The sequence below is a fragment of the Propithecus coquereli genome, unplaced genomic scaffold (assembly GCF_000956105.1).
Source record: "Propithecus coquereli isolate 6110/MARCELLA unplaced genomic scaffold, Pcoq_1.0 Scaffold37, whole genome shotgun sequence".
Lineage (NCBI taxonomy): Eukaryota > Metazoa > Chordata > Mammalia > Primates > Indriidae > Propithecus > Propithecus coquereli.
Genome location: NW_012149396.1, coordinates 8,078,505 through 8,091,790, shown reverse-complemented (window position 1 = coordinate 8,091,790; position 13,286 = coordinate 8,078,505). Strand labels below are relative to the sequence as shown.

The 13,286-nt window shown below is 44.7% G+C and overlaps 1 protein-coding gene across 1 annotated transcript; it reads right to left on the bottom strand.

Annotated features, from left to right (window-relative positions):
- Nucleotides 1-2,251: 2,251 nt before the first annotated feature.
- Nucleotides 2,252-12,822, bottom strand: GRP (gastrin-releasing peptide). The gene is given in 4 exon segments (XM_012651747.1): nucleotides 2,252-2,622; nucleotides 7,338-7,373; nucleotides 7,376-7,570; nucleotides 12,642-12,822. Coding segments are annotated over 4 exon segments (435 nt in total). The 5' UTR covers nucleotides 12,781-12,822; the 3' UTR covers nucleotides 2,252-2,557.
- Between the last annotated feature and the right edge of the window lie 464 nt (nucleotides 12,823-13,286).

Genomic DNA, 13,286 nt, shown 5'->3' with positions numbered 1-13,286 from the left:
AGCAATCACCTTGTAGCACTTAGAAAAAAAAAAAAAAGACTGTTTTTGAAAGAACAAATTTGAAGGCTACTATGGCTTTCTTCCCTCTTGGATTCTTCCTCCTGATTATCCTGCTTTGCTGCAAGGATTTCTAAATATTGCCCCTCTTAAAAGCAATCTTCTCATCTTGCTGTACTTTGTACACACTTGGCCTGCGTGCTGTGGAGAACAGCCCCCCAGTTCCTGCTCTCCCAGAGTCCCAGGCTGGGGACTGACTGTCCTATGGAGTAGGAATGGGCAGGTATCAAAGGGGAAGTTCTTTGGTGGGGGGAAGGGGAAGGGATATCTGTTATTTGTGGTTGACCACGTCTTTGAACACCCTCTCTCCATTTTGATAGGGTCCCACTATTTTAATCTCATGTTCCCAAAATACAATCCTAAAAACTACATTTTCTAGCTGCAAGGGCTAGGCGTGTGGTCTAGATTCTACCAATCAGACACACTCATTCAAGACTCTGATTTGGGAGTGAGCCCCCGGTGGAAGAGGTTTTGGCATCATGCCATGGGCGCAGGCTGTGGCAGAGGCAGAGGGAGAGAATGTAGACTTGGGCAGTTCTGCAGAGTGCTTCTAGGGGTGGCCTCCCATCAGCCCCATCGGTGGCACGGCTCTGGGCATTGAGCCTGTAAGTTTAGGCTTGAGCCCGTTTCTCTGGTCTTCCCTTTCTAATATCCACTCATAAATTTCTCCTTTTCAACTTCAACTACCCAAGGTGGATGCTTTTATCTGCAGCTAAAAATTACGTGACCCAATAGGCACACACAGATATGTGATGTAACGCCACTTGCAAATAAGTTCTAGAAAGCTCTGCTTGTAGAGAAGACTACATCTCTCAAATAGAAAGAGTCTAATCTTGACCTGGGCTTGCCATGGAGGAGCCCTGCAAAGGGCAGGAGGTTGGAGTGAGCTGTTCTTACCTCTCAGACAGAACTCAGGAAAAAAGTGATTGCTCCCAGGTTTGTTGCAGCATTAAAAAAAAAAAAAAAAAAAGACTGCTGCTAAAACGCAGGATCATGTACATTTACTTTTGAGAGACAATCAAACAGGTAACAGTCTAGATGGAGTTAATCTAGGAACATTGCCTCATGTCCAGGAACCTTTTTCTCTCTGCGTGAAGTGCCACCATTAGAGAGAGCTTCCCCTGGGTCTGGAATATTTTCTTCATCGAGATGAGTGTCCTATTGGAAGGCAAATCCTTCTAAGAGGGATTACACCTTCATCACGAGCTGTATGGGGGCTTTAGTTGACACAGGACTAAGTTCTTAAGAAAGACACCCAAGAAGGCCCCACGATAGAGCACAGGGTTCCTGAAGAGGAAGCTGGAAACACTGAAATTGCATGTATTTTCCCAGGGCTGGCTCTGTTGTGAATCAACATGGTTTTAAAAGGCATTAGAAAGAACACATCACCTCTTGTAGGGTTCACAGACAATCAAAACAAGAGCAAGATAAATACATCGCTTTAAGGTTTCAAATGTGATTTTCCTAAATGAAGAAAATCTAAACATATGGCAAGAAGCTTTAAAATCTGTTAACGTGCAAATGTCATGATAAAAATGGAACTGGTGAGTGTTAACGAACTGCCAGGCCACATTCTCTGAAAATGGAAGGAAATCTCTTGAATTCGTCTTATCCTTTCACTGTGGAGCTAACTAAATCTGGCACTGGGGACTACTTCTCCCAGACTGGCAGTGAAATTTTTAAGAAAAAGTGCTACTTGTTAGGCTTAAATATACTGAAAGGGAGGTTTAAAATGAGGTAATGCAGGAAACCTGGTGATTGTGGAGGTTTGGATCCCAGTTCCGTCTACTATGTGACTTTGAGCAAGTCACCTGACCTCTCTAATTCTCCATTTCCTCATCTATTCAATGGGAATGATAATTCTCAGCTTAAAGGATTAGTATATTCCTCCATCAATAATATCAGCAAAATACCTGGTCATTGTAGGGGCTGAAGATAAGGGAATTCTTAAGTGATGGACAGGCCAGCCTCCATCTTCAACCTGGCCCATCTGACAGTCACCGTGAAGTGAGTATAAGCTCCCAGCGGTAGCCTCAAGTAAGTGGCGACAGGGATTCAGTAAGTGGCCTTCAGAAAGGAGAGCTAAAAATTCATCCTGACTTAATCAGTGAGCACACAAGTACATTATCAAGCTGTGTGTTAATCTCTGCCACACTGTCCTCTCATCTGCTATTGAAATAAAACAACAGCCTGACCTTTGGACAATGTGTTTAAGCTTTTATTATGAATGGTAACAGCTTGGGGCCTTCAATCTAATCAACAAAGAGCCTAGATGTAAAAAGCATCAATTGGAAGACTCTTTTTGGAGAATTGTTCACAAAGCAAACAAGTGCAAACCAGAAGATGCTGCTTGAAGATCATGAATTTAGTCAAGGTTGAAAGGTACAAGAACAGTTAAGTATTTTGCACAAAGGAAATCTTGATGATCCAGTAGAATCGGTGTTCGCAGAATGCAGTCTCTTAAGGGTTTTGCTTTCTCCTTTCAGAGAGATGGTCATTGTCATTGTTCATTCAGCTGGGAGTTCCTTCCTTCTCGTTGAGAACCTGGAGCAGAGAATCTACCAGCTTAAAAAATATTAGAAAGAGTTAAGCAAACACAGGGATGCTGAAGTCTAATACCAGAAGTAAATCCATTCCCAAAAAACCATCATGGCCACTTTGGAGTTACAAAGGCAAATTCTTAGGTGAACCCCAGACCTACTGAATCAGAAACTCTGGAGTGGACCCCAGCAATTTGCATTCAGATGACTCTGAGCGTGGAGAATTTGGGAACCACAGTTGTGCCCAGAGGGAGAAATTCTGCTTTTCTTTTTTTTAGCTACTGGATTTTGGGGTCTTTTGGTTATACCAGCTTAACTTAAGCCCTGATTACTCAGGTCTATTTTAACCAATGTTGGAAATTAACCAATGTTGGAAATTAATTATCCACAGGAATTTATTTCTCGAGTAGCAGCTGAGAAAGGGGACTCAGAGAATGTGAAATTTGAATTTTTAATTTGCATACGTTGACAATGCCTCATGACACCAATCAAAGCCAGTCTCTGAACTATGCAATTACTCATTACAAACCTATAACTGTAAATGGTAGTGGTGTGGGCAACTTGGGAAAAGGAGTTAATCTGGGTTTCTGCCAATGCTAAATTTATTGTGGTTTGCTTGTTGTGGCTTATGCTCAAATTAACTAAGACTGAAGAGAGAAATAGTAGCTATGATTTTAAAATACTTATTTGTTCCCATATAATACCCTTTACTCACCAAGATGAGGAAACACTTTGCATCCAGGCTAGAACTTATTACTCTTCTCACAATTCTCTAGCAATTCCGATCCCCCAACTTCCAGATTAGCCATTTGTTTCTAACAGAGGAACTACTGATATTCTCAAAAATATTGTCTGTTCTCTTTTGACCCAGTGCTCAACTGTTTTGACCAAGCGCTAATGAGCCCAGGACCTGGAGTTCGTCTCCCACTTGCCAATTAGCTTTGCTTTCCTCCGCGAGCCCAGGATGCCCTGTTAAGGGCAGCCAGCCTGTCTGAAGATGCCACCACCCATCTTGCCTTATTAACCACTGTCATACAAGGGGCCAGTTGACATGTGGGAAAAAATCCACAGAAGTTCTCCCATTGGCTCAAAATATTGAACATGAGAGGTTTGGCTCAAGGGAATGGAATCAAGCTAAAAGGGAAAGGCGAGCCATGGAGCCCAGGAAGACCAAGGAGCCAGGAGTTGAAAGGTCCAAGTGTAGGGTGTAGGAAGGAGCTGTACGTGAGGTGGGGGGCGGCTTCACTCTGCTCCTTCCCAGAAACCATTGGGGTAATCAGAGGGTTATTAGTCATTCTTTTTTTTTTTTTGGTTTTTTTGAGGCAGAGTCTCACTGTGTTGCCTGGGCTAGAGTGCCGTGGCGGCAGCCTAGCTCACAGCAACCTCAGACTCCTGGGATCAAGCGATCCTTCTGCCTCAGCCTCCCGAGTAGCTGGGACTGCAGGCATGCGCCACCATGCCCGGCTAATTTTTTCTATATATTTTTAGTTGTCCGATTAATTTCTTTCTATTTTTTTTAGTAGAGACGGGGTCTTGCTCTTGCTCAGGCTGGTTTCGAACTCCTGAGCTCAAACAATCCGCCCGCCTTGGCCTCCCAGAGTGCTAGGATTACAGGTGTGAGCCACCACGCCTGGCCCCAGTCATTCTTGATTGTATGTTGCTTCCTCTATATTTGGAGCTTCCTTTGGAGCATTTCAAATATTAATAAACAAAACCTGCCTATTCTCTGTACTGATTGGATGGGACCCTGAGAGCAGTCCCTTAAAAATGAGGACCAACTGACACATTTACTTCCTTTCCATAACAGCCTCTGGAGCTCATTCCCAGCCCCCATCTTCATGTCCACAAAATAAAAGAAAAAAACCTAAGGCTACAAGGAACAGTGGACTGGATCCAAATAACAAAGGGAACCCAAAGGCCAACTGACACCTCCACTGAAACCCAGAATAAGGTACAGCCACATCCAGGATTATGGGTGAGGCCCCAGAGCTAACCTGAACACTGCTCCATGTTACAGAAACCATGGGGTAAAACCTCCATTAGTTGCAGAATACAATTAAATGATTTGGGAGAAGGGCACTGTTCAAAGACAGATTAAGGTTCACCTTGAACATGATTGGCCGTAATTGCCATGGAAATTTCCAAGCCTACTTGTCATGGAGTAGTAGTCTAGACTGCATGTTACACAAATCTTTTATGAATTAAGTAAATATCTTTGTCATAAAAACATAGGAAATGCTCTGAGTTTCTAACTACAGCTCTAGGAGAGTTGGCAACAGAACTTGGTGTTTTATTACTAAAATAGGAGAGGAGAACATATGTGGATAGTTTTTAATTTTAAGAAAAGTCCTGCAGCCTCTGAAAACTCCTGCTGCTAATTCTGGCAGTGCTCAGTGAGGTCATTAAGCTTCTCTCTAACACTGGGAGATGCATCAGTTTCTAATAGAACTATTCTCTTGGCACTCCCTCTTTTCGAATAAGATAATTGTAAGATATTTTCAATTTTCATAATGACATACTTTCATTGAGATGGAATTTTCAATGCAAGAGGAGTGATAAAATGTTTTGGTCTCTGCAAAGACTAAACTAACTGTGCAATTTGTTTTTCACATTACTGGGAAATATATCCAAACGAATAGTACCAATGTGTGCAATAGCTAATGATTCAACTTGAGGTGGAATGAAAAGGGATGGGCTTTCTAAACTTGCAAAAATAAAAACAATGCATAGAAAGAGTAGAAAAGCAAGGCCTGATGATAAAAAGATGATCTTTTTCAGCTCACACGGGATAAGTACTATTCCCTTTAAGCAGTCAGTCTTCATGGCGGCCCACACAATCTGTCCTGTAATACTGCCACTCGGAGACCTTTGTAAAGCTATGTGTTTGTAATTGCCTTTGAAGTTTACAGAATATTCTTCTGAACATAGTGGGACATTTTTGATCCTTAAAGAAGAAGTTGAATTTTTCAAAAGATTCCAAAGATAATGCAGAACAAGGTTGAGGAAATAAAGCAATTCAAACTAAACATTGCCGTATGGTTCAAAACTGGGGCATTATAGGTTAATAATATGATGGTGTGTGCTGGTGAGGGGGGAGTATTTTATGAACAAGCTGTGAGGGCAAGTCCCTGTCAATGTCTGTAAAAGTTATTTTCCAGGGTTTTGCGGTGGTGATTTTTGTTACTCTTCAGACAAATGGGAAGGGTACCACCGTTGAATATCCACCCCCTGGAACTCCAGCAAAGCACTTGACCAAGAAAAGGCATGGCAACTAGGAGCTGCGAAGGCAAACACAAGTTCACAGGGCCCACAGAGGCTGATCACATAACACCCATAACACAGGTGTGGAATCTCTCAGGCCTTTGCGCAGAGTTGGTACTTATTTCTATATTGATCGATTTAATCCAGATTTTTCTTTCTGAGTAAAAGGTACTAAAGACTTTCTCTCTAGGTGCTTAGTGCAACAGATGAACTTTTAGTTTGCATTGAGCATAGGAAATCCATGGTAAACCAAAGGGCAGTGAAACACGAGCTTTCCTCCAGAGAAGCCAACTGAGGCTTGGCAATGTTGTCCCTGAGCCTCTGAAAGGGGCCATCAGCCAAAAAACTATCACCATGGAATACTGAAGGAGGGAGTTCTCCCAGCTCTGTGAGTAAAAAGCAGTATTATTTATGGTCAGAAACAGCGAGAAACAAGGCCTGCTATTACATCCTGCATCCTCCGTATTTAAGATCAATAAGGACCATTCCCTGGAAGGTGTCTCGCAAGGTACAGACTGTGCAAGACAGACTGAGCACGGGCTCTTGCCCTGGTTTCATCAATGAAAAGTTATGTGACTAGTTTTAGTTTCCTCACTTCTAAAATGAAGAGAATAATAGAATCTTCCTTCTAAGACTGCTGTAAGCATAAACTGAGAAAATCAAGGTAAATTGCTTTAGCTTTCCTGGATTATAGTAAATACTCAATAAAATTAGCCATTATTATTATTGTTATTGGAATTATTATTTTTGTCTTTTATTATATATCATGAAAACCTTATAAAAGTTAGTGATAATCACCCCATTTTCAGTTGCCTTGCTTTCTTCTTATAAATTTTTTTCTCTCCTTTATCCTGTTCACTGTCTTTGTATCTAAACATTGACAGCTTGGTGTCATTATTTTCCTGTCCCCTCTATAAAATCATGTACAAGATGAATCACTTGGCCTCAGATAGGGTCACCAAGTTTTGAAATATTAGGATGAAACCTGAACTAGGTAGTCTTAGAACAAATATGAAGAAGTACTACTTTGCATATAAAGTAGCCAACAAGAATGCTCTCTTCTAAAAACGACTATACATAGGCTCTTCCACTAGTGTTCATCAAAAATAAACATAAAGTCTGTAGGCCCAGTGAGATTAACACAAATAGTCTATGGACTCACTGTCAAAACATTCTGGTAGGATATTGGAAGTTTAAAAAAATGCCATCAATGCACAAATTGGGAATAAAACTAGACACAATTGCTAATAAAACTCCTAAATTGGAGTTTGGAATCAATACCCTCTCAAGGGGCTAACAGGAAAAATAAACTATGACATCAAAGAGAAAAGGTAGCATGGAAATTGTCTGCTGATTTGCTTAGCATTATTGGTGTTGGCCTAATATAGTGGTTGTAAAGGCTTAAAGCCATTTTCTTCTTCCTCTCCTTGCATTCTCTCCAAACACCTCCCGTCCCACTTCTCTAGTATCTTTGTTTACCTTTGCGTCTTGAACCTACATCTTTGAAGCTGCTGAATCCCAAGTAGGCTGGTGATTGCCCAGGGGGTCCAGGGGAGGTGGCTGGAGGCGTCTGTTCTCCTTTTCTTCTAGGAGACCCAGCAAATTCCTGGCAGCATCTTCCCACCGAATGTACTCTCTCAGCCGCTGCTTCAGGCTCCCTCCCTCAGAAATAGGTGGCGACTCTCCTGTGCTCTTTTTTCCCATTAAGTGCCCTGTAAAAACCCAAACAAACAAAAAAAAAACCCAGAATGCCACAAATTGTACCAAAGGAATTGAATGAAAGAGAAATTTAAAGGACACCAATTATGTTGGCTTCCTCCTATGTGCAGAAGAAATAGCATTTTATTATGAGGAGTTAGTTTATAAATGACAGATTTTGCTCTCTGTTCAAAATGTGCAATGAGCAAGACAGAATTAAGAACTGCAACCCAAGAGCCCTGGGTTTGGTTCCAGCACCTCTGCTAACTAGTTAGGTGACCTCTGCCAAGTCATTCAGCGTGCCCAGTCTTCAATTTTCTCAACTATAAAATGAACAGGGTGGACTAGATTAATCTAGGGAAGCTTCCATTTCTAAAATTCTATCATCAATTCTGTGTACACTGAATTCTATTCCCAACTGGAAGATGGAGTTTAAACGCCTTCCCCAGTCAATTTTGAATTGCTGCTGACAGTAAAAGTCTTGCTGCTTTTCTTTGTGTTGGTAAAAAAAAAAAAAAAAAAAAGTCGCTCTCCTTTTATCTGTAATACAAAAGTACCAAAGGAATTTTTCATTTAAACTTTTGCAGAATTTTAGCTGATATTGAATCTAGGAAATTTTACCTAGAAATTACAGTTTGTTAAGCATGTCGTAAAAAACAAGTTGAAAACAAGCTCTGAGTAATACTTCCTAGCCACATAAATCAGAATTTACTCTGGGGTATCTGAAATGGTCAGTGAAAGTCTATCAGTGGCTCCAGGAATGTGTGTCTGCCATGTAAATAAATAAAAACATGTTCGTGCATACAAGAGAAGGTAACATAGACTCAGAAGTGGGCAGAGAATTCAAGATCTACATACTTAACACTTTAGCTCCTTGCTTAAATATACTCATGTTATCTACTTTCTTCAGTTGGCTTTCCCCATCTCTCTGTAATTGGGCTTCATAGCATTTTGGAATTTCCAACAGCAATGAAACTACGGTGCTTTTGATTTCCTTGTGTGCACCATAGTGCACACAAGGAAAAAAGTTTTCATGGTTCCAATGTTGACTGGCATTAGAAGTATTTATGGCAAACCTTCTGGGAAGAATATTTGAAAGATCTTTGGTCTCTTAAAATTGAAAGAGGCCCCTTCCAGCAACTGTATCCACCAACAGGGAAGCCCTCACCCTAACTTCATTGCTTTCATGTGTACGGCAATGTACAGTTTACTGGATGTTTAAATGCCTTATTTCATTTGATCCATACTGTGATAGGTTTGGTGAGAATGAGACTTGCCAGAGATCATACGGATGTAAGCAAAGGTTCTAGGATTAAAATCAGCTCACAGTCCAGACTTTATTATACTGCCTTGTAGTGTCCTTCAACTTCCTAAGAATATAGGGTAGCTAAAAATCATTCTGGGGTCTGGAAATAAAGATAAGGTCTACAAAAGGCTTTGTAATGTTATAGAAAGGAATAGGGATTATATATTGGTATATCAGGACTTATTATGTGACTCAGAAAATTAATTCAGTGACTATTGGGGAGCCTTAAAATGAAGTTTTACTGCATTGCAGTGTGAGAACTTGCCAAATCACCTGTGACATGGCGCTTCACACAATTTCAAGACCCTACTGGGGATACTGTCCCAAGAGAAGGATTGGAATCCTGAGCGACTGGCTTCTCACTTATCTGCTTGGTCAATGTGGTGCCCAGAGATCCACTAAATAACCTTGCATTCAGCCATAGCAGTGACTATGTTGTACAACTTCCCAGGAAGCAGCGATGCATTCGGCTTTATTTATGTGGAGGAAATTGCATCACGATGATTGGAAGGCAGGATTAGAGCCCTGATGCTCCCAGCAATAACCTCGGTCACTCTTGCCTTCCTAATTGCCTGTCATCTAGTTAGGAGGCTGGAAATGAGACAAGAGATCCTGCCAGTGAAGTAGAGGGGTAATGGAGATATTTTTACAAATAAGAACTTCATTTTTGTCATGCCTGAAAAATTTAGTGGACTTTTCTAACATGGGAGGAGAACGTCACCCTCCATTCTGTGATTGTACTGAATTTCAATACTTGCATATATGGGGAATGTGTTCAGTTTCCCACCCTTAGTCCACAGACTGTTCAGTAAGGAAAGCACACCACCTAAAACATCCCAGCGAAGCACACATTCCCTGGGTCCTATTTCACTTTTGAGCTGGCTACTGTCAACCATATCATTGTCTCCATGGCAACAGGGATGATATGCCCACTTCTACCTCTTCTCACATCATTATTTGTCATGGGTCCATATCCTAATAATGGAGATCTCAGCATAGACAAAAGACAGGCACTTGAAAAAAGAAAACCTTGCTCAAAGGAAAAAAAATCCTTTTGTCCTTTTTAATCACTTAAAGATACCACTAAAGGGCAAATTTCAAACACAAATGAGTAAGTCATAGGTTAAAGTGCTGAGTACTTCTAAGAACTAGTCTTTCTGGAGACACACTTAAACTCTTTCCCAGTTTCCGAGACAGCACTACAATGACAAGCCATTCTGCAGCTGAATACTGGTGTTTCTGACTTTAACCTTTTGGGATACACCTTACATCAGAGTTAGATCCACAATTAGGAGCATTTCATGGGAGGACAGGGAGTAGTCACCAGTGTTAGTGTTGACATATATTTTCATCGCACAAACAAAACATTTCCATGAACATCAAGCCAGACAAAAATTTGTTAAGTTTTTAAGCTGTCAACCTGTTTTCCCTTGCTGCACCATGCTTCTCTCAGCTGGAAGAAGCAATTCACTTAACAAGCTTGCAAATGTGTGCTGACAGCTTCCTTGTGGACAGCGTTATGTAGCTTTAGTTTTACATAATTAAAACTAAACTGCATGTTTTTGGTGACTGTGGAGGATAGGCATTTTCTTGGGATAATTGAAAGATAAATCTAAATTTTAACACTACCATTCATCTTTGTCAATGCTCATATTCCAACAGAAGGCATGTCTACCCAAAGCAATCTTTTTCTCAACCACAATGTAATTTTAGGCTGAAATGTGATTTCCTACTTCACCTCCCTCTTTCCCAAGCTCTTCCTATACTCTACACAGTCATCAAAGGGAGAAAAAAGAAAAAAAGAGTGTATTTGAGAATAAATAAGAAAATGGCATTTGAGGTTGCCACTGGTTGGTATAACTGTGGGTTAGGAATGTCCCAGTACCACTGTGCAGGGTGATTACATGCCAGACACCCTAAATACCTGAGGGCAGATGGGCCCCAGGACCACAGCAAAGTGGGGTTGGCTTGGCTTGCACTAGAAATAAATGATGCTGGCTTCCCAGCTAAACCCCTAGTCCTCCTTTGGGCCTGCAAGGATTACTTAATAATAAGCAATTTTAGTGCAAAATGTGGACAAGCAAAAAAGGTTGGAAATCTGGATGTTTCACTCCACCTTTCCAGCCTGGTGGTTGGACCAGACAAAAGCCACTTGATCTAAGCTCCCAGAAACCCTTTTTAAGAAGTATCAGTTCTAAGTTTGGATTCTTCAGCACCTTCTAAGTATCCTTCATTCTTGAAATGCAGGGTTTCTCAGCTTCCCCCACCCAACCTCTCCTCTCCACACCAGACTCCTGGGTTTCTCCTGTTCCTCAGGATCACAAATCCTCTCATCCCCGAGACTGTCAGGACTTGGCAAATGATTCTTTTAGCAACAGCAAAAACTGCTCTATTGCAGCCCTGGCGCTCTTGACTTCTCTGACAAAAGCACACGCAACCCAGAAGAGCTGAGGACAATAAGACAGTTCCCCTTCCCCAAAATTCTTCCTTGTATTTGCACCGACATCTGTGAATCAATTGATATTTGCATTATCAAATACCTTTCCAACACCCCGACCTGTCTCCTAGTAGATGACTAAGGAAATACACACACACACACACACACACACACACACACACACACACTCGCGCCTTAAATCTCTTCATGGGTCAACCAGCTTCCTAGGAAATGTTGGGGTTGTCCCAGTTGTCTATGTGGGGGAGGGAGTTGTGAGGAAGTCGGACGCTTTGTATTCGCCAAAGGGTCTGCTTGGCGAGACTGAGAGCCCGGGGACGCTGGGCCAGCCCGAGGCTGCCGCCACCACCTGCCTCCCAGTCGCGCGAAGGCTGGAGCAGCGCTCGGCGGACTCCGGACCTCGCGTGCGCCCTCCACACCCGCCGCGCGGCGTTCCTCTCCGCCGGGGTTTGGGGGACTGGGGAGAGGGACGGCGGGGACGAGGGAACATCCGAGCCGCTGCCTGGAGAGCAGAACCTGTTGGCAGAGGGGGTGGGAAAGGAGCTGGGGAACGGGCGAGGTCGTGGGTCTAGAGAAGCGGAGAAGAGCGGGGCTCAGAGGGGCAGAGACCGCGGTGAGCAGCGAACGCAGGCGCGATCCCCGAGGCGCCGAGCCCGCCGGCTGGAAAGGGAGAGCGTTGGGCAAAAGGGCCGGGAAAAGAATATCGCTGCAAAGGGAAGAGAAGGACGGAGAAAACTCAGGAGAGCCACGAACACAGGTGGGATTCAGGGACTGCTCGATGAACAGACTTTCACCCCAGGGCTGAGCGCTGCGCCCCAGATGCCCACACCTGTGGCTTCTCCGGGCGCAAAGGCGCAGCCTGGGTTCCAGCCCACGCCGGTCGGAGTTGAGGCCACCGAGCTGGACCGCGGCTCCGAGATGTACTCAGGGGTCCCTCTCCCCAAAGTTGTCCAAGGAGAGTACCGTGCCAGACAGGGTTGAGATCAGGCGGACAAAAAGAGGTGTTGGGCAGGTGCGGAGCGAACGTGATCTGCGCGTTGGATGGGTTTTTGGAAAGCTGCGCGCTGGCTCGGGCGCCCTGGGGAAGAGCGGGAGACACCTGGGCGGGAAGCGAGAGGGAAAGGATCCAGGGACCAGCCTGTGGCCAGTAAGGGACTGATGGGCTCCCCAGGATAGGGAATGGTAGGGTGGAGTTTTAGGAGAACGGGGAACGTATTTCAGTAGAAAGGTCAGAACAAACCCAGCCCCCAAAACCGGGCCCGGGAAACGCTGAGATGGGGAGACAGGTCCCCTCTGACTGGCACATCCCGCCGAGGACACTCACCCACCGCCCAGTGGTTGCCGCGCGGGTACATCTTGGCCAACACGGTCCCTCCTCCCACCGGCACAGGGACCGCTGGCCCTCGGGGCGCCTGGCAGAGGACCAGCGCCAGCAGAACGAGTGGGAGCTCGCGGCGGCGCATGGTCCCGGCGGGAAGCCCTGGGAGCGCCGCGGAGAGGCTGGGCAAAGAGTGCGCTCTCCCCACGGAGGAGCCACGGGAGGACCAGGACCTCGGAGGAGCTCCACCGCCGCAGCCGCCGGCGCCACTGCTGCAGCCTCCACCGGGCCCCGACTTTATATGGAAGCCCGGGCGGGGGCGGGTGGGGGGCTCTTCCACCGCGGACCGGAGCGCTCTGACGTCTCCCTATAGCGAGCCGGGGCGCCGGGACGCCCGGCCTGGAAAACCATCCATCTCCGCCGAGCGATGAAGAGGCTGAATGTACGCTGCCCCCTCTCGCTTCCCCTCGCAGTCCCGTTGGCCTTCCCCACATCGGATGAATTCCTTCTCTCCTCGACGCCTTCGCTCCAACACAATCCGGGGAAGTCCTCCCTCTCCGGCCTCACCAGGGGCCTCCCGCGTCAGCTGCCTTCCGATTCCGCCAGGGGGAGCGGCGCCCCGGCCACCCGATCTCGGCGGGTGGAGAGGGG